The sequence below is a fragment of the Ranitomeya imitator genome, chromosome 6 (assembly GCF_032444005.1).
Source record: "Ranitomeya imitator isolate aRanImi1 chromosome 6, aRanImi1.pri, whole genome shotgun sequence".
NCBI classification, from domain to species: Eukaryota; Metazoa; Chordata; class Amphibia; order Anura; family Dendrobatidae; genus Ranitomeya; species Ranitomeya imitator.
In genome coordinates, this window is record NC_091287.1 from 401,614,484 (window position 1) to 401,640,055 (window position 25,572).

General features: G+C 44.5%; 1 protein-coding gene across 1 annotated transcript in view; it reads right to left on the reverse strand.

Annotated features, from left to right (window-relative positions):
* Nucleotides 1-25,572, reverse strand: part of LAMA3 (laminin subunit alpha 3) — a 366,270-nt gene that overhangs the window by 295,136 nt on the left and 45,562 nt on the right. The window contains exons 3-4 of the mRNA XM_069731213.1: nt 16,587-16,704; nt 4,321-4,439 (exon numbers count right to left, since the gene is read on the reverse strand). Of these exons, the coding sequence (XP_069587314.1) occupies nt 4,321-4,439; nt 16,587-16,704 (237 nt within the window). The remainder of the gene's footprint in view (nt 1-4,320; nt 4,440-16,586; nt 16,705-25,572) is intronic.

Below are 25,572 nucleotides of genomic sequence, written 5' to 3' on the forward strand. Positions count from 1 at the left end.
CAGGGTGTGCAATGAGACATGTAGCTAAACCCCCTGTCTTGTTTAAGAAAAGAGGCTGTAAAATTGTAACCTTTTATTGATTGCAGATGTGACAGGAAAGGGTGAAACTATAGGATGCAATAACAGGAGCATTTCAGAATATATAACTGCAGAGCATGAAACACAAATAGTCTGCAACACACAGGTAACACGAGGTAATGCAAACTGATGATCACCTACTTAGTACAGCAAACGTATTGATAAGCACAGGATTATAACACATAGCTAGTGCTTACCAACTATGCTTAGAGCAGGCTGTTTAAGGCCAGTTTCACACGTCAGTGGCTCCGGTACGTGAGGTGACAGTTTCCTCATGTACCGGAGCCACTGACACACGTAGACTCATTAAAATCAATGCATCTGTGCAGATGTCATTGATTTTTTGCGGACCGTGTCTCCGTGTGCCAAACACGGAGACATGTCAGTGTTCGTGGGAGCGCACGTATTACACGGACCCATTAAAGTCAATGGGTCCGTGTAAAACACGTACCGCACACGTAAGCGCTGTCCTCCCCACGTGGTGCTGAAGCCGCGATTCATATCTTCTGTGCAGCAGCGTTTCTGTGCACAGGTCACATGATCGGGGGTCATCGGTGCATTGCCATAACAACCAGAGGTCTCCTTGAGACCTCTATGGTTGTTGATGGCCGATTGCTTTGAGCGCCACCCTGTGGTCGGTGTTCAAAGCAACCCTGCATTTCTGCTACATAGAGGTGATCTGTGCTTCACCTCTATGTAGCAGAGTTGATCGAGTTGTGCATGCTTCTAGCCTCCTATGGAGGCTATTGAAGCATGCCAAAATAAAAAAAAAGTGTTTAAAAATATAAAAAAAATAAAAAATATATAAAAGTTCAAATCACCTCCCTTTCGCCCCAATCAAAATAAAACAATTAAAAAAAATCAAACCTACACATGTTTGGTATCGCCGCGTTCCGAATCGCCCAATCTATCAATAAAAACAAAGGATTAACCTGATCTCTAAATGGCGTAGCGAGAAAAAAAATCGAAACGCCAAAATTACGTTTTTTTGGTCGCCGCAAAATTGCATTAAAATGCAATAACAGGCAATCAAAAGAACATATCTGCACCAAAATGGTATCATTAAAAACGTCAGCTCGGCACGCAAAAAATAAGCCATCACTCGACCCCGGATCACAAAAAATGCTACAGGTATCGGAAAATTGCGCAATTGTTTTTTTTTTTTGCAAACTTTGGAATTTTTTTTCACCACTTAGATAAAAGAGAACCTAGACATGTTTGGTGTTTATGAACTCGTAATGACCTGGAGAATCATAATGGCAGGTTAGTTTTAGCATTTAGTGAACCTAGCAAAAAAGCCAAACAAAAAACAAGTGTGAGATTGCACTTTTTTTGCAATTTCATCGCACTTGGAATTTTTTTCCCGTTTTATGTTACACGACATGGTAAAACCAATGGTATCGTTCAAAAGTACAACTCGTCCCGCAAAAAATAAGCCCTCACAAGGCCATATTGATGGAAAAATAAAAAAGTTATGGCTCTGGAAATAAGGGAAGAGAAAAACGAAAATGAAAAAAGCTCCGGGGGTGAAGGGGTTAAAATAGCATGGGATGCTCCATCATAAAGTGGCACTGAGGTATCATATGCTGACACATGCAATTCCTATTTTTGGACAGTACAGAGCTATTGGGGAATCATGTACTGCTGCACAAAATTACGGTATGTGATAAACTGACTTTTTGTCAATACTTTGGATCCTTTTTTTTTCTAATGTTCTCGTGAGAACAAAGAAATGTCAAAGCTCCTCATATCAATTGCTGAATAGGAGCCTACTGGTACCTAATAGGATAATGAGAATCTGAGTTTTGTACCATTTCTCTAATCTTTGTCTCTGTAAATTGCAAATATTTTCACTTTTCACTTATATGTTTGTGCGTCCTTTTTTATTGCTGTTATTATTGTTATATTTTATTGGCTCTGTGTGGAAATTGGAGATACTTTTGTGTGAAAAACTGTTTGCCCCCTTCCTGATTTCCTATTCTTTTCCATGTTTGTCACACCGAAATGTTTCAGATCACCAAACAAATGCAAATATTAGACACGGATAACACAAGTAATCACAAAACGCAGTTTATAAATGAAGGTCTTTATTATTAAGGGAAAAAGAAATACAAACCTACAGGGCCCTGTGTGAGAAAGTGATTGCCCCCTAAACCTATTAACTGATTGCGCAACGCTGAGCAGCAAGAACTGAAATCAAGCATTTGTGATAACTGGCAATGAGTCTTTTACAACGCTAAGGAGGAATTTTGGCCCACTCATCTTTGCAAAATTGTTGTAGTTCATCCACATTGGAGGCCATGAACCGTTTTGTTAAGGTTATGCCACAGCATCTCAATCGGATTAAGGTCAGGACTCTGACTAGGCCACTCCAAAGTCTTAATTTTGTGTTTCTTAAGCCATTCAGGGGTAGACTTGCCAATGTGTTTTGGATCATTGCCCTGCTGCATAACCCAAGTGCTTGAGGACAAGAATATATAGCCAGACATTCTCCTTTAGGATTTTTTGGTAGACAGCAGAATCCATGTCAAGTCTTCCAAGTCCTCAAGAAGCAAAACTGCCCAGTCCATCACACTACCACCACATATTTTACTGTTGGTATGATGGTGCTTTTATGAAATGCTGTGTTACTTCTGCGCCAGATGTAATGGGACATACACCTTTCAAAAAGTTCAGCTTTTGTCTCGACAGTCCACAGAGTATTCTCCCATCATCAAGGATGATGGGGATCATCAAGATGTTTTTTGGTAAAACTGAGATGAGCATTCATGTTCTTATTGCTCAGCTGTGGTTTTCGTCATGGAACTCTGCCATGCAGGCCATTTTTGCCCAGTCACTTTCTAATGGTGGAGTCATGCACACTGACCTTTACTGAGGCAAGTGAGGCCTGCAGTTCTTTTGATGATGCTGTGGGTTCTTTTGTAAACTCTTCGATAAGTTGTTGCTGCTCTCTTGGGGTAATTTTGGTCTGCCGGCCACTCCTGGGAAGGTTCCCCGCTGTTCCATGTTTTCTGTCTCTCACTGTGGTTAGCTGGAGTCCCAAAGCTTTAGAAATGGCTTTGTAATCTTTCCAGGCTTATAGATCTCAATTACTTTGCTTCTCACTTGTTCCAGAATTTCTTTGGATCGCAGCATGATGTCTAGCTTTTGATGGGACCTTTTTGTCTACTTCATTTTGTCAGGCAGGTCCTATTTAAGTGATTTCTTGATTGAGAACAGCTGTGGCAGTAATCAGGCCTGGTTGTGACTAGGGAATTTGAACTCAGCTTTCCAAAGATGTGATGAACCACAATTAATTTATGTTTTTAGGGGTGGGGATGGGGCAATCGCTTTTTTACACAGGGCCCATTAGGTTTGGATTTCTTTTTCCTTTAGAAATTCATTTAAAAACTGCATTTTGTGTTTACTTGTAATATTTTTTATGTAATATTTACATTTGCTTGGTGATCTGAAACATTTAAGTGTGACAAATATGCAAAAGAACAAGTAGTCAGGAACGGGTCTCTTATCTTTTTCCTCCACTGATGCGTTGATTCTTACCTAGGAAAAAGAAAAGGATATAATAGATGAAAAGTATAAAGTATGAAAATGTTCTGGTTTTAGCAAATCGACAGCGCTATTATTATTATCATCATTATATTTTTTTCTGTATTTTTCTAGTTTTTTTTGTGCATTGGTAGTATTATCTGTTATCATAAAACTATTCCACTTTTATAATTTAATATTAACATTTTATTATTAAACGTATCACATATCCTTGTTCTAGTCACTATATGATACTGCTTTTTATCAATTCCATAACATTAGCACTTTCTTTTACCAGGCGCCCTTTTCATATACTACTGGTTTGTAGTATTCAGACATTAATCATTATATCGGGCACCTCCATCAGAGATATGGAGACTTTTTTATATCCACTGTAAATGTAGTATTGAAGTAATTCTGCATTAAATAAATGGTATTTCTAATTAATTTTAGTTTTGAGATTCTAATTTCTATTTGGTTAATCTACTCAATAGGAGCTGCACAGGAGTACCTATAAAAACTGCACAGTGCATGAAGCTGCGCTATTCTAGCTCCATGCACTGCCCATCCAGGTGATCAGTGGGGGGCTGGGGGTTAGCATCCCACCAATGCGATATTGATCACCTATCTTACTGGTTATTAATATCTAAGTTGTAGCCGACCCGTTTAGGCACTTCAGCATTACAAAATGATGACACCTCCTCACATTACACGTACCTCTCCATTCTCGAGCGGAACTATTCGTGAGTACTCTGTAGTGCAAATAACATCATCATCCCTGATAATAGGCTGCTTTGTGTCTTTTCCAAAATGAAGCAAGCAGTCCTGTTTAGAATCTGTAATACAAGTCCAGGTCAATCAATTTTAGTGTAACAAGGCATCATAGTGTGCAAAAATGACAAGCTGGTTGCTTACATTGTCCCTACTCCTTGGAGACAAGAAGGAACAATAACATTACAGTGCTTGAAAAAAAAGAAGGCGCAGGTGGGGTCAACCTACTGGTCCCCCGCAACCTTTGCGGTACATATACGGATGTTTTCATTTGTACAGTATTTGCTTTTGTTAAGGAATGCTGGAGAAACGTGAGAGGAGATAGGGTTTTGACTTTATATGCAAAACATTTTGCCAAGACACGTGAATACAGACAAAGGTGATAGCTCATGAAGTAAGGTGACTCACACGTTTTTGCAGCCATTGCTCAAAATGTGAAAAACAAAACCAAAAGATGCCATTGTAATGGATCTATTATTAAAGCATCCTTTTCTTACCATCCCCTCTATGCCATGATAATTTTTTGGTCCATAGAAAAATAATAGAGGTGGATACATCCAGACTGCCTTAATAGTTGCTTATCAGATACACAGGTACCGACCGGCCATTCAGAATAAATTACAACATCCTACAATGATCTAAGACTGGTTTCACACTATCCGTGGTCATAGTCCGTGATCAGAACTGCCACATACTGCCTCCTACATTCATTCATGGGCCTGGCCCTGGCTAATTCACCTCTACTCATTGGAGAAAACTTGGTGGAGTCGTGAAGAAATTCTTGCTAACAGCTATCTCAAGTATATGGCTAGCTTACATAGGAGCTATTATCAGAAAAGTACCTATTGTTTAAATCAAGCTTTTTGCTACATGTATTCATACTACGTTTTTGGCAAAAAAAATTTCACATTACAATTCTTATTAAAAAGCAAAATGAATAACATTGCAGTTTTCACATGGGCCATTGAGGCTTTTTTAGACTCTCCTTTCAGGAAGAGTTTACAGCAAGCCTCCATATTATCAGAGGCAGGATAACAATGACAGTTAACACCATTACACACAGCTAATAATACAGGATCCACCCAAGGCCAGGCATACAGTTTTGCAAAGAAGAGTGGACAGCTTTACCATCTGAGAAAATAAAGAACCTCATCCACAACTACCACAAAAGACTTCAAGCTGTCATTGATGTTAGGGGTAATACATGGTATTAAGAAATGGGGTATGTGAGCTTTTGGATGTTTTGGGTTGTCATTATGTTTTAAAAAGTACAAACACAGTAGTTTGACAATAAATGGCTTCATCCATTTAGATGGACTTAAAGTCTTCCTTCAACCTTTATAACTACCGTATTTTCTGGTGTATAAGACGACTGGGCGTATAAGACGACCCCCAACTTTTCCATATAAAATATGGAATTTGGGATATGCCCGCTGTATAAGACGGGGGTCATCTTATACGCCCAGTCATCTTATACGGCGTGTGGTTCCCAGGGTCTGGAGGAGAGGAGACTCTCCTTCAGGCCCTGGGATCCATATTCATGTAAAAAATAAAGAATAAAAATAAAAAACATGGATATACTCACCCTTGGACCGCACATGTGACCGCGACGTCATCGAAGGTCCTTTACTCTCTGCATTCTCAGGAACGAAGGGAGACGCTAGCAGCGCTGTGAGCCAGGGGCCGTCCGAGCATGGGCGGACATACCGCCTGTTCAACCTGTGCCAGGGGCCCAGAGCGGGAGGGGCCCCCGACGGGCATACAAAGCAACGAGGTGAATGACACCCGGCGGCAGTATAACTGCTAACAGGAGAAGCAGGGGGGCCCGCTCTGCTGCACGCATGTGATATGACAGTTAAATGGGCCCCCCTCCTCACCTGCTAGCATATATTATGCTGCTGTCCAGCCGGCTGTCACTGCTGTGGTCTGCGGTGAGGTGACGGGCAGCAGACGCTGGACCAGGAAGAGAGAACGGAGGGAGAGGGCCTCTCAGTCACAGTGAGTCACTGAAGCTTGCTCAGGACCTGTGATGAGGTCACAGGAGGGGAGGATTCAGGAGTCACATGATCAGGGGCCTCCGTGTATTGCAGGACTCTGCTGTTCTGTCATGTTGCTAGACGGTAAGCTTATGTGTGGGGTCGGAGTTGTTTATAGTGTGGATGTAGCTGAGCCGTGTGTGTGTATGAGGTGTACGGAGCTGAGCCATGTGTGTGTATGAGGTGTACGGAGCTGTGCCATGTGTGTGTATGAGTTGTACGGAGCTGAGCCATGTGTGTGCACGAGGTGTATGGAGCTGAGCCATGTATGTGTATGGGGTGTACGGAGCAGAGCCGTGTGTGTATGAGGTGTACGGAGCTGAGCCGTGTGTGTATGAGGTGTACAGAGCAGAGCCCTGTGTGTATGAGGTGTACGGAGCGGAGCCGTGTGTGTGTATGAGGTGTACGGAGCAGAGCCGTGTGTGTGTATGAGGTGTACGGAGCCGAGCCACATGTGTAGGAGTAACTATACGTGGCCATTATACTGTGCGCAGTATCATGTGTGGCCATTATACAGTATGAAGTATCATGTAGGGCCATCATACAGTATGTAGCATCACGTGTGGCCATTATACAGTATAGAGCACTATGTGGCCATTATACAGTATGGAGCATCATGTGTGGCCATTATACAATATGGAGCACCATGTGTGGCCATTATACAGTATGGAGCATCATGTGTGGCCATTATACAGTATGGAGCATCATGTGTGGCCATTATACAGTATGGAGCATTATGTGTTGTCATTATACAGTATGGAGCATCATGTGTGGCCATCATACAGTATGGAGCATCATGTGTGGCCATTATACAGTATGGAGCATTATGTGTGGCCATTATACAATATGGAGCATCATGTGTGGCCATTATACAGTATGGAGCATCATGTGTGCCCATTATACAGAATGGAGCATCATGTAGGGCCATTATACAGTATGGAGCATCATGTGTGGCCATCTGTCATGATCCCAATGGCAGGGGATCACAAAAGGACAAGCACAAAAAACAAAACAAGCTCTAGGGTGATGGAAACTGAGCTGACCGCGATCCTGAACCTCAACACACAACTAGCTGTAGCCGGGGAACGTGCCTACGATGATTCCTAGATGTCTCGCGCCAGCCGAAGAACTAACTTTCCCTATTAGAAGAAACACAGACCTCTCTTGCCTCCAGAGAAACACCCCACAGAAATAGCAGCCCCCCACATGTAATGACTAGGGTTGAGCGACCTTCACTTTTATAGGATCGGGTCGGGTTTCACGAAACCCGACTTTTGGAAAAGTTGGGTCGAGTGAAATCGGCCGATCCTATAAAAAAGTCGGGGTCGGGGTCGGCCGAAACTCGAAACCCAATGCAGTGCATTGGGTTTCCATGGTTCCCAGGGTCTGAAGGAGCGGAAACTCTCCTTCAGGCCCTGGGATCCATATTTAAGTGTAAAATATAGAATTAAAATAAAAAATATTGCAATACTTACCCTCTGACGCGCCCTGGTACTAACCGGCAGCCTTCCTCCTTCGAATCCGCGCTTCTAGGACCTTGCCGTGACGTCGCGGTGACGTCGCGGCTTGTGATTGGCCGCGCGGCCGCCCATGTGACCGCTCGCGCGGCCAATCACAAGCCGCGACGTCACCCGCGACGTCACCGAAGGTCCTGGAAGGGCGGATTCGAAGGAGGAAGGCTGCCGGTTAGTACCAGGGCGCGTCAGAGGGTAAGTATTGCAATATTTTTTATTTTAATTCTATATTTTACACTTTAATCTGAATTCCGATACCAATTCCCGATATCTTGAACATATCGGGAATCGGGATCGGAATTCCGATTCCAGATTCAAAAGATCGCCGACTTCATGGCCGACCCCCCACTGGGGTCGGGTCGGGTTTCATGAAACCCGACCTTGCCAAAAGTCGGCGACTTTTGAACAATTTCGACCCGTTTCGCTCAACCCTAGTAATGACGGTGAAATGAGAGGAAAGCACATACGTAGTTATGAAAACAGATTCAGCAAAATGAGGCCCGCTAAAGCTAGATAGCAGAGGATACAAAAGTGAACTGCGCGGTCAGCGAAAAACCCTACAAAAAACCATCCTGAAATTACTTGAACTCATGTTCCAACTCATGGAACATGAGGAGTAATATCAGCCCACTAGAGCAACCAGCAAAAAGGAATCACATATCTGCAAGCTGGACTAAGACAAAAATTAAGCAAAACGTGGAACAGGAAAATCAAAAACTTAGCTTGTCCTGAAGAATACAGAAGCGGGAAGCAGAGGTAACAAGACACACTGATTACATTGATAGCCGGCGAGGAAATGACAAGAAAGCCAGGTTAAATAGGAAACTCCCATATCCTGATAGAACAGGTGGACACCAGAGACCGCAGAGAACACAAGTCACCCAGTACCATCTGTAACCACCAGAGGGAGCTCAAAAACAGAATCCACAACAGTACCCCCCCCTTGAGGAGGGGTCACCGAACCCTCACGAGAACCACCAGGGCGACCAGGATGAGCCCTATGAAATGCACGGACCAAATCAGCAGCATGAACATCAGAGGCAACCACCCAAGAATTATCCTCCTGACCATAACCCTTCCACTTGACCAAATACTGGAGTCTCCGTCTGGAAACACGAGAATCCAAGATCTTCTCCACAACATACTCCAATTCTCCCTCCACCAGCACCGGAGCAGGAGGCTCAAGCGAAGGAACAACAGGTACCTCATACTTCCGCAACAACGACCGATGGAACACATTATGAATAGCAAACGATGCCGGGAGATCCAAACGAAACGACACAGGGTTAAGAATTTCCAAGATCCTATAGGGACGGATGAACCGAGGCTTGAACTTAGGAGAAGAGACCTTCATAGGAACAAAACGAGAAGACAACCACACCAAGTCCCCAACACGAAGTCGAGGACCCACGCGGCGACGGCGATTAGCAAACTGCTGAGCCCTCTCCTGGGACAACTTCAAATTGTCCACCACAAGACTCCAAATCTGATGCAACCTATCCACCACCATGTCCACTCCAGGACAATCAGAAGGCTCCACCTGACCAGAGGAAAAACGAGGATGAAACCCCGAATTACAAAAGAAAGGAGAAACCAAGGTAGCAGAACTAGCCCGATTATTAAGGGCAAACTCGGCAAGCGGCAAAAAGGTAACCCAGTCATCTTGATCAGCAGAAACAAAACACCTTAAATAAGTTTCCAAGGTCTGATTAGTTCGTTCCGTCTGGCCATTCATCTGAGGATGGAATGCAGACGAAAAGGACAAATCAATGCCCATCTTAGCACAGAACGTCCGCCAAAATCTAGACACAAACTGGGATCCCCTGTCAGAAACGATGTTCTCCGGAATCCCATGCAAACGAACCACGTTCTGAAAAAACAGAGGGACCAACTCAGAGGAGGAAGGTAACTTAGGCAAGGGTACCAGATGAACCATCTTAGAAAAGCGGTCACACACAACCCAGACGACGGACATTTTTTGAGAGACAGGGAGATCCGAAATAAAGTCCATGGAAATGTGCGTCCAAGGCCTCTTCGGGATAGGCAATGGTGACAACAATCCACTGGCCCGAGAACAGCAAGGCTTAGCCCGAGCGCAAACTTCACAAGACTGCACAAAAGAACGCACATCCCTCGACAAGGAAGGCCATCAAAAAGACCTGGCCACCAAGTCTCTAGTACCAAATATTCCAGGATGACCTGCCAACGCAGAAGAATGGACCTCGAAGATGACTCTACTGGTCCAATTATCCGGAACAAACAGTCTTTCAGGCAGACAACGATCAGGTTTCTCCACCTGAAACTCCTGCAAAGCACGTCGCAAGTCTGGGTAGACAGCCGACAAAATCACCCCATCCCTAAGGATACCAGTGGGCTCAGAATTTCCAGGGGAGTCAGGCACAAAACTCCTAGAAAGAGCATCCGCCTTCACATTCTTTGAACCTGGCAGGTATGAAACCACAAAATCGAAACGGGAGAAAAACAGTGACCAACGAGCCTGTCTAGGATTCAGACGCTTGGCAGACTCAAGGTAAATCAGATTTTTGTGATCAGTCAAGACCACCACACGATGTCTAGCACCCTCAAGCCAATGACGCCACTCCTCAAATGCCCACTTCATGGCCAAAAGCTCCCGATTACCAACATCATAATTCCGCTGAGTGGGCGAAAACTTTCTAGAAAAGAACGCACATGGCTTCATCACTGAGCAATCGGAGCTTCTCTGTGACAAAACCGCCCCCGCTCCAATCTCGGAAGCATCAACCTCAACCTGAAAAGGAAGCGAAACATCTGGCTGACGCAACACAGGAGCAGAAGAAAACCGGCGCTTAAGTTCCTGAAAGGCCTCCACAGCCGCAGGAGACCAATCAGCAACATCAGCACCCTTCTTAGTCAAATCCGTCAAAGGCTTAACAACACTAGAAAAATTAGTTATGAAACGACGATAAAAATTAGCAAAGCCCAAGAACTTCTGTAGACTCTTAAGAGATGTAGGCTGCGTCCAGTCACAAATAGCCTGAACCTTGACGGGATCCATCTCAATAGTAGAAGGGGAAAAAATATACCCCAAAAAAGAAATCTTCTGGACTCCAAAGAGACACTTTGAACCTTTTACAAACAAAGAATTGGCCCGCAGGACCTGAAACACCTTCCTGACCTGCTGAACATGGGACTCCCAGTCATCAGAAAAAACCAAAACATCATCCAAATACACAATCATAAATTTATCCAGATATTCACGGAAAAATATCGTGCATAAAGGACTGGAAGACAGAAGGAGCATTAGAAAGTCCAAAAGGCATCACCAAATACTCAAAATGGCCCTCAGGCGTATTAAATGCGGTTTTCCACTCATCACCCTGCTTTATCCGCACAAGATTATACGCACCCCGAAGATCAATCTTAGTGAACCATTTAGCCCCCTTAATGCGAGCGAACAAATCAGTCAACAATGGCAAAGGATACTGATATTTAACTGTAATCTTATTCAAAAGACGGTAATCTATACAAGGCCTCAAGGAACCATCTTTTTTGGCCACAAAAAAAAAACCTGCTCCCAAAGGGGATGAAGATGGACGGATATGTCCCTTTTCCAAGGACTCCTTAACATAATCCCGCATAGCAGTATGCTCTGGCACTGACAGATTGAACAAACGACCTTTAGGAAATTTACTGCCAGGAATCAAATCTATAGCACAATCGCAATCCCTGTGAGGAGGAAGCGAATTGAGCTTAGGCTCCTCAAAAACATCCCGATAATCAGACAAAAATACCGGAACCTCAGAAGGAGTAGATGAAGCGATAGAAATCGGAGGTGCATCATCATGAACCCCCTGACATCCCCAGCTTAACACAGACATCGTTTTCCAGTCCAAGACTGGGTTATGAGTTTGTAACCATGGCAGACCAAGCACTAAGACATCATGTAAATTATACAGTACCAGGAAGCGAATCACCTCCTGATGAACGGGAGTCATACGCATGGTCACTTGTGTCCAGTACTGAGGTTTATTCATAGCCAAAGGTGTAGAGTCAATTCCTTTCAAAGGAATAGGGACTTCCAGAGGCTCCAGACTAAACCCACAGCGGTTGGCAAATGACCAATCCATAAGACTCAGGGCAGCGCCTGAATCCACATAGGCATCGACGGAAATGGCTGATAATGAACAAATCAGAGTCACAGACAGAATGAACTTAGACTGTAAAGTACTAATGGCAACAGACTTATCAACCTTTTTTGTGCGTTTAGAGCATGCTGATATAACATGAGCTGAATCACCACAATAAAAACACAACCCATTTTTCCGCCTATAGTTTTGCCGTTCACTTCTGGACTGAATTCTATCACATTGCATTGTCTCAGGTGCCTGTTCAGAAGACACCGCCAAATGGTGCACAGGTTTGCGCTCCCGTAAACGCCGATCAATCTGAATAGCCATAGTCATAGACTCATTCAGACCTGTAGGCGCAGGGAACCCCACCATGACATCTTTAATGGCCTCAGAAAGGCCATCTCTGAATCTTGCAGCCAGGGCGCACTCATTCCACTGAGTAAGCACCGACCATTTACGAAATTTCTGACAATATATTTCTGCTTCATCTTGCCCCTGAGAGAGAGCCAATAAAGCTTTTTCAGCCTAAATCTCTAGGTTAGGTTCCTCATAGAGCAAACCCAATGCCAGAAAAAACGCATCCACATTGAGCAACGCAGGATCCCCTGGTGCCAATGCAAATGCCCAATTCTGAGGGTCACCCCGCAGGAAAGATATAACAATCTTGACTTGCTGAGCAGGGTCTCCAGAAGAGCGAGATTTCAAAGAAAGAAACAACTTGCAATTGTTCCTAAAATTCAGAAAACTAGATCTATCTCCAGAAAAAAACTCTGGGATAGGAATTCTAGGTTCAGACATAGGAGCATGTACAACAAAATCTTGTATATTTTGAACCTTAGCAGCGAGATTATTCAGGCTGGAAGCCAAACTCTGGACGTCCATGATAAACAGCTGAGGTCAGAGCCATTCAAGGATTAAGAGGAGGTAAGACGCAGCCAGGCTGCAATTAAGGCTATGCAGCAAACTCTGAGGGGAAAAAAAAAAAAAAAACTTCCTCAGACTACTTTTCCTCCTACTTCAGCCAATACGATTACCACTTTTTGGCTGGCTATACTGTCATGATCCCAATGGCAGGGGATCACAAAAGGACAAGCACAAAAAACAAAACAAGCTCTAGGGTGATGGAAACAGAGCTGACCGCGATCCTGAACCTCAACACACAACTAGCTGTAGCCGGGGAACGTGCCTACGATGATTCCTAGACGTCTCGCGCCAGCCGAAGAACTAACTTTCCCTATTGGAAGAAACACAGACCTCTCTTGCCTCCAGAGAAACACCCCACAGAAATAGCAGCCCCCCACATGTAATGACGGTGAAATGAGAGGAAAGCACATACGTAGTTATGAAAACAGATTCAGCAAAATGAGGCCCGCTAAAGCTAGATAGCAGAGGATACAAAAGTGAACTGCGCGGTCAGCGAAAAACCCTACAAAAAACCATCCTGAAATTACTTGAACTCATGTTCCAACTCATGGAACATGAGGAGTAATATCAGCCCACTAGAGCAACCAGCAAAAAGGAATCACATATCTGCAAGCTGGACTAAGACAAAAATTAAGCAAAACGTGGAACAGGAAAATCAAAAACTTAGCTTGTCCTGAAGAATACAGAAGCGGGAAGCAGAGGTAACAAGACACACTGATTACATTGATAGCCGGCGAGGAAATGACAAGAAAGCCAGGTTAAATAGGAAACTCCCATATCCTGATAGAACAGGTGGACACCAGAGACCGCAGAGAACACAAGTCACGCAGTACCATCTGTAACCACCAGAGGGACCCCAAAAACAGAATCCACAACAGCCATCATACAGTATGGAGCATCATGTGTGGCCATTATACAGTATGGATCATCATGTGTGTCCATTATACAGTATTGAGCATCATGTAGGGCCATCATACAGTATGTAGCATTATGTGTGGCCATTATACAGTATGGAGCATCATGTAGGGCCATCATACAGTATGTAGCATCATGTGTGGCCATTATACGGTATGGAGCAGTGTGTGGCCATTATACAGTATGGAGCATCATGCGTGGCCATTATACAGTATGGAGCATCATGTGTGGCCATTATACAGTATGGAGCATCATGTGTGGCCATTATACAGTATGGAGCATCATGTGTGGCAATTATACAGTATGGAGCATAATGTGTGGCCATTATACAGAATGGAGCATCATGTGTGGCCATTATACAGTATGGAGCATCATGTGTGGCCATTATACAGTATGGAGCATTATGTGTGGCCATTATACAGTATGGAGCATCATGTGTGGCCATTATACAGTATGGAGCATCATGTAGGGCCATTATACAGTATGGAGCATCATGTGTGGCCATTATACAGTATGGAGCAGTGTGTGGCCATTATACAGTATGGAGCATTATGTGTGGCCATTATACAGTATGGAGCATCATGTGTGGCCATTATACAGTATGGAGCATCCTGTAGGGCTATTATACAGTATGGAGCATCATGTGTGGCCATTATACAGTATGGAGCAGTGTGTGGCCATTATACAGTATGGAGCATCATGTGTGGCCATTATACAATATGGAGCATCATGTGTGGCCATTATACAGTATGGAGCATCATGTGTGGCCATTATACAGTATGGAGCATCATGTGTGGCCATTATACAGTATGGAGCATCATGTGTGGCCATTATACAGTATGGAGCAGTGTGTGGCCATTATACAGTATAGAGCACTGTGTGGCCATATTTTTTGTTTATAATTATTGTTTATGAAACAGTGCGATCAGCAATGCTAAATGGCTGTGGCTGGGATGTGGATATGGGTGTGACTAGTTGTGAAATGGGTGTGCTCAGAGGTGTGGCTTAAAATTTGCCGTGGTTCGCTGCGCGCGCTGCAAACTTTATCCCTCTTTCCCCTCTTCAAAAGTTGGGAGGTATGGTTTAACTGCGCCCCTACTTGTGTATGTTTGAGGAAAAGGTGTGTGTAAATGGGTGTGGCTTAAAAATGGCTGTGGTTTTCCTACACAAACACAGAACCTGTTAAAAATTTGAATCCCACCCCTACCTATATGCTTACATAACTTTGTTGCGCTATGGAGGGGGGGCCCGGGAAGATTTCTTGCACAGGGGCCCTCTGCAGTCTGTGTCCGCCCCTGCGTCCGAGGGTGAGTATATCCATGTTTTTTATTTTTATTCTTTATTTTTTACATGAATATGGATCCCAGGGCCTGAAGGAGAGTCTCCTCTCCTCCAGACCCTGGGAACCACACGCCGACATCCAGGATCGCTCCCTGCACACACCGTACCCGGCATATAAGACGACCCCCGACTTTTGGGACAATTTTTAGGGGTCAAAAAGTCGTCTTATACGCCGGAAAATACGGTATGTTACTATGTTACCCAACCACTAACCATGAGTGGAGAAAAAGGTTTGGTGTTATCATTCATATTCTCTGAAAAAAGGCCAAGAAAGCAAAAATTCTGCCGGGGTATGTAAACTTTTGAGCACAACGGTATCATTGGTACCACCAGTGCAGCTGCACAGGGTCCCAAGAGGTAAGGCGGTCCATTTTCACCTCCAAAACTGGTGGATTTGTGTATCATGATGAGCTATTGGACTTCAAAGGGCCCATATATTGTCCTTGCACTGGGGCCTTTTTCTGTTTGTGTCCGCCAGTGGATCCACCAATCACAATGGTGCTGTCTGAGCCCACCCTGCTCCCTCCCTTCACAATGACCTTAGCACAGTCTCGTTAGACACGTCAATACAAATGATAGGTTCAGGATTCACCTTTTGTGTCTATGTACATGTGTTGTTTCCTTAACTTTTTTTTATATACAGATTGTAATATGTAAAAAAAATAATTAGCAAAATTGAAAAACAAATATTTAACACAAGAGCCTGATTTAAACAATATAACAATATGTCATTTTCTAATAACAGCTTCCCTTTTATAGGTGTCAGTGCAGAAAAGTGAACTACTCCAAGTACAAATAGGAATAATGGTTGATCTTTTTTAATAACTATAATAGGCTTGTCGTCAACAAGCCTGTAATACATTTAGCTCTCTTTTTTTTTTTATTCATACACCTTTATGTTTTTATTTTGTTTCTGTCGCCGTAAAAATTATTTTACCTGCCTCTGTCTCAATAATGAATAGAAGAACAAATGTTGGCAATCGAATATTGAATGGATGAACATTTATCCTGCATTCCACATACATTAGAGACAGCAATTAACAGCACAAAGTATACGAGAGCAGCGAGCCTGATGAAGGCACCATGCCAAGAAATTCCTCCTGGATTACTGCACTAGAAGGTATAACACCTGCGCTTCGCATCAGCTTATTCTAAAGCCAACATTCAGGTTTTAATACATATATTCGGCTCCTTAGCATAGGGGAGATTATAATGAACCCTTAGCTTTTACATATTAATATCTCACACAAGAGCGTATGGAAGAATCCAATTACGGTATATCACATGGGAAACTTTCTATTCTGATATCATCTGCTAATAACAGACACATATATAAAAAAAAAGCTATAAAGAAAGATAAATGTACTTACTAGCAAAATATTGCCAAGGAATATAAGTGCTTCCGAAGTCAACTGAACGCTCAAGTACCCAAAGATCAGGCCGAGGAGAGTTTGCAAATTTAACGAGAACATAAGCAACATGGAAAACCTACAAAACAAACATGAAGATAATAATATTATTATTTTTTTTTAAATAAGAAATTAGAAAATAAAGTTGCAAGAAACAATATAGACATAATGAACCAAAAAATGTATTTAATGAGCATCTGAAGTCAGCACTTATACATATTTGGTATCTTCACAACTGAGACATTGCCTTTTTAGGTTATTACTGAGCAGTGTAAAATTAATTACAAAAATTCTACAATTTCTTAATGTATTCTGCCATAATAAAAGCTAAAATAAATTCAATGGTAAGACACAGTAAGATAAAGTTCTCATACAGCTTTATTTGACAGGAAGATAAAAAATATGGTTTTCAGGATGCATAAAAGAAAAAATGGGGAAAAAAAACAATTGTACAGATCTAAGACATTTTTTACAGGACTGCTGGATTTCAGATGAACTGACGTTAAACCAGTACTGATTCATATTTTTTTAGACGTCGCCATGCTGCAGTCGTACTGCTCCTGACCTTCCAGCCAGCTCCTCCTGCCAAATCATAAACCGTTTATTTGGGCTAAGTATTTACTACTGTCCCTTGGCATGATTAACATTGTGAGCTCATCGGGGAAAAATGTTTTTTCTTTTAATATGTTACAGCAAAGTAAGATCTTAAAACTTGTGGACAATTGCCAGCCAAGGCCCGAGAGTGGGTGCCATGAAGTAGAGGAGGCACTACAAAAGCAGGAAATGCAAGTGTGTAACAAGACAATATAAGACTTAGCATTAGGCAGCATAAATCCTTTCTACAAGCTGCACCTATGGTTATCTAAACGCAGATTACAGGCACACAAAATCCGCTGTACAGCACCGTCATATAAGTAGTTTAGTTCAGTGGAGCAAAACATTTATTTGTCGGGCGATTTAATAATTTACGCCAGCATAAAAATCATCATTGTAGGCATCCCATTACTCCGAGTAAAAAAGGAGATTGCCGGTAACTTGTTGCTGTATGTGGACGGCACAACTAGATTAATTATCATGCTGTTCCCAACAGTACTTGCTGGCCAGTGTAAACAGGTATCTAAAAGAGTGCCAATCATCGTGTATATAGTCAATCAATGGCCATTAATGGGCTGAGATTGGCCCACCCAAATGCATCTTAACGGTTCATTCAGATGGCCCAAGAATCAGTGAAGGAATGTTTGTAATAATATACATTCTTGATTATCAGTCTATAAAACATGCCAGCGATCACCCAACAAACTAACACAATGCTCCTTTGTTAGTTGATTAGTAATGATGAGTGAATATACTCGTTACTCGAGATTTCTCGAGCACGCTCGGGGGTCCTCCGAGTATTTGTTAGTGCTCGGAGATTTCGTTTTTCTTGCCGCAGCTGAATGATTTACATCTGTTATCCAGCATAAGTACATGTGGGGATTCCCTAGCAACCAGGCAACCCCCACATGTACTTATGCTGGCTAACAGATGTAAATCATTCAGCTGTAGCAATAAAAACTAAATACCCGAGCACTAACAAATACTCGGAGGACCCCCGAGCATGCTCGAGAAATCTCGAGTAACGAGTATATTCGTTCATCACTATTGATTAGACCTTTAATGCAGGCATAAATCTCACAAGTATTGGTAGCTCATTGCTCCGTGTAACCAGGGAATGTACTGACGATTATATAATTTATGGGGACAGAACAATTGCGTTAATGATTGTTCCCATAAATACTCGTTGAACTGTGTAATCAGGTCTGAAAGCAATTCACGGTCAACTTACATATATAGTACATTGGCGCAGGGTAACGGGCCAAGATCGGTTTGTCTAAGTGCACCAAAAATGTAGCATCAGTAGACACAAAGCTCCTTGTACAAGGAAATCATAGCGACTATAACAAGCATTTTGATATCCTACTGACAGGAGCTTCATGTTACCCCAGTGTAATAATGCTCCTTCCTCTCCACAACTGTCTTTTCTTCCGAAAACAGCTGTCTACCCCACTTATCTCCATTGTATATGTAAGTATATATAACGCATGTGTACAATGATACATTTCTGTCCCATTACATGCAACATTGTTCTCTACTCTCTAAATCAGTGGTTCTCAACCTTTCTAATGCCGGGACCCCGCAATACAGTTCCTCATGTAGCGGTGACCCCCAACCCAAAAAATAATTTTGGTGGCTACTTTAAAACTGTAATTTTATTAGTTATGATTCGGAATGTAAATATCTGATATGCATTATGTATTGTATTCTCATTGCTACAAATCAAACATAATAAATAATCACAAAAACAATTACCGTATATACTCGAGGAGGCTGCGGCCCCGAAGATCAGCTGTCCGGGGGAAGGAGCGGGACGGCGGGAGCAGGTAAGTATGTCATATTTACCTTCCCTCGTTCCACACGCCGGGCGCCGCTCCATCTTCCCGGCGTCTCTCCGCGCTGACTGTGCAGGTCAGAGGGCGCGATGACGCATATAGTGTGCGCGCCGCCCTCTGCCTGATCAGTCAGTGCAGAGAGACGCCGGGAAGATGGCGCCGAGGAGCTGCAAGCAAGAGAGGTGAGTATGTGTTTTTTTATTTTTTTATTGCAGCAGCACAGATTTATGTGGAGCATTCTATGGGGCAATGGTGCAGAGCGCTATATGGCAGATCAAACTCTCCAATACAAATCTATGGGTCCGTGAAAAAAAAAAAGATCCAACAGCGCTCGGATGAAAAACCTCCATTTTTTTAATCCAAGAAAACGTGCGGGAACAAAGCCCAAACTCTGATGAAGAACACTGATGAGTCATGGGCAGATTTTTGCATAGATGAGTGCGGTCTGCCTGAGCCTGAGCCAGCGGGGGACGGTCGGGACCCCTGGGTGCAGCATGTGAGCGGCATTGTCGGGATGGCACGTACAACATGGAGACGACCCCCATCTAATAAGTGTCCACAGACGTCTCTCCCCCCACGGGGATCATCTGCTAGCACGGAGCAAAGGTGCAAAAGTGACCAGCTAGAGAGGGGTCCAACCTGATCGCTGCCGCCCCTATAACATCCATATCCCCTGATAGGACGTATGAGCAATGGCAGCTTGGGCCGGACGGACGGTGCAGAACGTCTCATCAGACACCGGACAGCACACAACTGACCCCAATGCTCCAGGAGGGCCAGCAGCACCCTCACCCCCTTCAGTACCACCCTGGACCATGTGTAGAGGGGGCGACCGTGTCGCGGAGTCATCTGAGGACAGGGGCTCAGGGCCACAGGTTGCTGCCTGCTAGGAGCCCCCGGTATAAGGGCAGACATCATGGCTCCGCACCATCCAGGACTGCCAGACACAACAACACAGCTGCCGACCACCACCGCCCCCAGATCGCACGCCGAGGGCCGGCTCAGCGGTCACACACAGCGAATGGGTTCATCAAAACAGAGACTAATGTCCTGGCTGCCGGGTGCTCCGCTCACCTTCCTGGGCTTCTCCTCCAGGAGCTTCATTCACGCCCTGCTACTCTACCAACGCTGAGCCGTGGAGTCTTCCTGCCGCCCGCTACGGAGCCCGCGGTGTCCAGCGGCGACTTTACCGGAGCTGAACCGGCCCCAGCGACAACTTCCGGGGCAGCTGCCAGGCGACAGGGAAGGAAGACGAGCGCAGAGCAAGAACTGCTGGTCAGACAGGAGCAGACGAGCGGGGAACGGATCGAGCGGTAGATCCGTGTGCAATAGCGCTAGTGAGGCTGGACAGGGCTAGTGAGGCTGGACAGGACTCTCTGGTGGCGACCCCTGTGTTTTGGTCGTTCGACCCCCCTCGGGGTCGCGACCCCCAGGTTGAGAACCGCTGCTCTAAATGCTACGGGCTCCTGATTTCCCACAAGAGAGTGTAACACAATAGGCTCCATACTGAATGTAATGGTTCATCAACTTTTAAAATACATTGTTAGTCTGCATTGTATTAGCTGCTAAAAAAAAACTGTAGTTCCTGCTAAAAGGCACTTTTTTTCCTAGGTAACTTCAAAATCAAGGCTTCAGCCATAGTCATTTAGGAAGCTAAGGGACCTGTCTATTGTCACACAGTCCGAGAAAATACATACAAGCGGGTCACGTTCACACGGTCAATATTTGGTCAGTATTTTAATCAGTATTTGTGAGCGTAAGAATACGACTTCTGTATATATACACTGCACAGTCCTGTTATTGAAGCGGCAACATTGGACATCAATGTACGCAGCGTCCAACCAACAGCGTTTACTAACCGTGGGAACATACCCTAAGTGGATTGATGAGGGGCACGACAAAGTATAGCAAAATTCACTGATTAGGGGTGGAGAGTGTGTTCTTTGTGGGGTTTGTGTGGCAGGGCCCAGTCCGGCCCTGGCCAAGGTAACATCAGCACACACAGCTAGCCAGGTGTTATGTTTGCTAATGACAGGTGTTATGAAGGCAATCCAGAAACACAGTGTGCTTAGCGATCAGAGCGCACACAGTGATCTGACAAATACCCAAAAATACAAGAACGAGCTCTGAGACGTGGAAACTCTGTAGACTGCACACCTGATCCTATCCTAAACACAACTAAAAGCGGCTGTGGATTGCGCCTAACAACTACCTAGGCAACTCGGCACAGCCTAAGAAACTAGCTAGCCTGAAGATAGAAAAATAGGCCTGACTTGCCCCAGAGAAATTCCCCAAAGGAAAAGGCAGCCCCCCACATATAATGACTGTGAGTAAGATGAAAAGACAAAACGTAGGGATGAAATAGATTCAGCAAAGTGGGGCCCGATATTCTAGGACAGAGCGAGGACAGTAAAGCGAACTTTGCAGTCTACAAAAAACCCTAAAGCAAAACCACGCAAAGGGGGCAAAAAAAAAAAAACCACCGTGCCGAACTAACGGCACGGCGGTACACCCTTTGCGTCTCAGAGCTTCCAGCAAAACAAAAGACAAGCTGGACAGAAAAAAAGCAACAAAAAAGCAAAAAGCACTTAGCTATACAGAGCAGCAGGTCACAGGAACAATCAGGAGAAGCTCAGATCCAACACTGAAACATTGACAAGGAGCAAGGATAGCAGCATCAGGCGGAGTTAAGTAATGAAGCAGTTAACGAGCTCACCAGAACACCTGAGGGAGGAAGCTCAGAAGCTGCAGTACCACTTGTGACCACAGGAGTGAATTCAGCCACAGAATTCACAACAGTACCCCCCCCTTGAGGAGGGGTCACCGAACCCTCACCAGAGCCCCCAGGCCGACCAGGATGAGCCGCATGAAAGGCACGAACAAGATCGGAAGCATGAACATCAGAGGCAAAAACCCAGGAATTATCTTCCTGAGCATAACCCTTCCATTTAACCAGATACTGGAGTTTCCGTCTAGAAACACGAGAATCCAAAATCTTCTCCACAATATACTCCAATTCCCCCTCCACCAAAACCGGGGCAGGAGGCTCAACAGATGGAACCATAGGTGCCACGTATCTCCGCAACAACGACCTATGGAATACATTATGTATGGAAAAGGAGTCTGGGAGGGTCAAACGAAAAGACACAGGATTGAGAACCTCAGAAATCCTTTACGGACCAATAAAACAAGGTTTAAATTTAGGAGAGGAAACCTTCATAGGAATATGACGAGAAGATAACCAAACCAGATCCCCAACACGAAGTCGGGGACCCACACGGCGTCTGCGATTAGCGAAAAGTTGAGCTTTCTCCTGGGACAAGATCAAATTGTCCACTACCTGAGTCCAGATCTGCTGCAACCTATCCACCACAGAATCCACACCAGGACAGTCCGAAGACTCAACCTGTCCTGAAGAGAAACGAGGATGGAACCCAGAATTGCAAAAAAATGGAGAAACCAAGGTAGCCGAGCTGGCCCGATTATTAAGGGCGAACTCAGCCAACGGCAAAAAGGACACCCAATCATCCTGGTCTGCAGAAACAAAACATCTCAGATATGTTTCCAAGGTCTGATTGGTTCGTTCGGTCTGGCCATTAGTCTGAGGATGGAAAGCCGAGGAAAAGGATAGGTCAATGCCCATCCTACCACAAAAGGCTCGCCAAAACCTTGAAACAAACTGGGAACCTCTGTCAGAAACAATATTCTCAGGAATGCCATGCAACCGAACCACATGCTGAAAGAACAAAGGTACCAAATCAGAGGAGGAAGGCAATTTAGCCAAGGGCACCAGATGGACCATTTTAGAAAAGCGATCACAGACCACCCAAATGACTGACATCTTTTGAGAAACGGGAAGGTCAGAAATGAAATCCATCGAAATATGTGTCCAAGGCCTCTTTGGGACCGGCAAGGGCAAAAGCAACCCACTGGCACGAGAACAGCAGGGCTTAGCCCTAGCACAAATCCCACAGGACTGCACAAAAGTACGTACATCCCGTGACAGAGATGGCCACCAGAAGGATCTAGCCACTAACTCTCTGGTACCAAAGATTCCAGGATGACCAGCCAACACCGAACAATGAAGTTCAGAGATAAGTTTATTAGTCCACCTATCAGGGACGAACAGTTTCTCTGCTGGACAACGATCAGGTTTATTCGCCTGAAATTTTTGCAGCACCCGCCGCAAATCAGGGGAGATGGCAGACACAATGACTCCTTCCTTGAGGATACCCGCTGGCTCTGATAAACCCGGAGAGTCGGGCACAAAACTCCTAGACAGAGCATCCGCCTTCACATTTTTAGAGCCCGGAAGGTACGAAATCACAAAGTCGAAGCGGGCAAAAAATAACGACCAACGGGCCTGTCTAGGATTCAAGCGCTTGGCAGACTCGAGATAAGTCAAGTTCTTATGATCAGTCAATACCACCACGCGATGCTTAGCTCCTTCAAGCCAATGACGCCACTCCTCGAATGCCCACTTCATGGCCAGCAACTCTCGATTGCCCACATCATAATTACGCTCAGCGGGCGAAAACTTCCTGAAAAAGAAAGCACATGGTTTCATCACTGAGCAATCAGAACCTCTCTGTGACAAAACCGCCCCTGCTCCAATCTCAGAAGCATCAACCTCGACCTGGAACGGAAGAGAAACATCTGGCTGACACAACACAGGGGCAGAACAAAAACGACGCTTCAACTCCTGAAAAGCTTCCACAGCAGCAGAAGACCAATTAACCAAATCAGCACCCTTCTTGGTCAAATCAGTCAATGGTTTGGCAATGCTAGAAAAATTACAGATGAAGCGACGATAAAAATTAGCAAAGCCCAGGAACTTTTGCAGACTTTTCAGAGATGTCGGCTGAATCCAATCCTGGATGGCTTGGACCTTAACTGGATCCATCTCGATAGTAGAAGGGGTAAAGATGAACCCCAAAAATGAAACTTTCTGCACACCGAAGAGACACTTTGATCCCTTCACAAACAAAGAGTTAGCACGCAGGACCTGAAAAACCATTCTGACCTGCTTCACATGAGACTCCCAATCATCTGAGAAGATCAAAATGTCATCCAAGTAAACAATCAGGAATTTATCCAGATACTCACGGAAGATGTCATGCATAAAAGACTGAAACACAGATGGAGCATTGGCAAGTCCGAACGGCATCACTAGATACTCAAAATGACCCTCGGGCGTATTGAATGCAGTTTTCCATTCATCTCCTTGCCTGATTCTCACCAGATTATACGCACCACGAAGATCTATCTTAGTGAACCAACTAGCCCCCTTAATCCGAGCAAACAAGTCAGATAACAATGGCAAGGGATACTGAAATTTAACAGTGATCTTATTAAGAAGGCGGTAATCAATACACGGTCTCAGCGAACCATCCTTCTTGGCTACAAGGAAGAACCCTGCTCCCAGTAGTGATGACGATGGGCGAATATGTCCCTTCTCCAGGGATTCCTTCACATAACTGCGCATAGCGGCGTATTCGGGCACGGATAAATTAAATAATCGACCTTTAGGGAATTTACTACCAGGAATCAAATTGATAGCACAATCACAATCCCTATGCGGAGGTAGAGCATCGGACTTGGGCTCTTCAAATACATCCTGATAATCAGACAAGAACTCTGGGACCTCAGAAGGGGTGGATGACGAAATCGACAAAAATGGAACATCACCATGTACCCCCTGACAACCCCAGCTGGATACCGACATGGAATTCCAATCCAATACTGGATTATGGGTTTGTAGCCATGGCAACCCCAACACGACCACATCATGCAGATTATGCAACACCAGAAAGCGAATAACTTCCTGATGTGCAGGAGCCATGCACATGGTCAGCTGGGCCCAGTATTGAGGTTTATTCTTGGCCAAAGGTGTAGCATCAATTCCTCTCAATGGAATAGGACACCGCAAAGGCTCCAAGAAAAACCCACAACGTTTAGCATAATCCAAATCCATCAGATTCAGGGCAGCGCCCGAATCCACAAACGCCATGACAGAAAACGACGACAAAGAGCATATCAAGGTAATGGGCAGAAGGAATTTGGACTGTACAGTACCAATGACGGCAGACCTAGCGGACCGCTTAGTGCGCTTAGGACAATCAGAAATAGCATGAGTGGAATCACCACAGTAGAAACACAGACCATTCAGACGTCTGTATTCCTGCCGTTCAACTCTAGTCATAGTCCTATCGCACTGCATAGGCTCAGGTTTAACCTCAGGCAGTACCGCCAAATGGTGCACAGATTTACGCTCGCGCAAGCGTCGACCGATCTGAATGGCCAAAGACAAAGACTCATTCAAACCAGCAGGCATAGGAAATCCCACCATGACATCCTTAAGAGCCTCAGAGAGACCCTTTCTGAACAAAGCTGCCAGCGCAGATTCATTCCACTGAGTGAGTACTGACCATTTCCTAAATTTCTGACAATATACTTCTATATCATCCTGACCCTGGCACAAAGCCAGCAAATTTTTCTCAGCCTGATCCACTGAATTA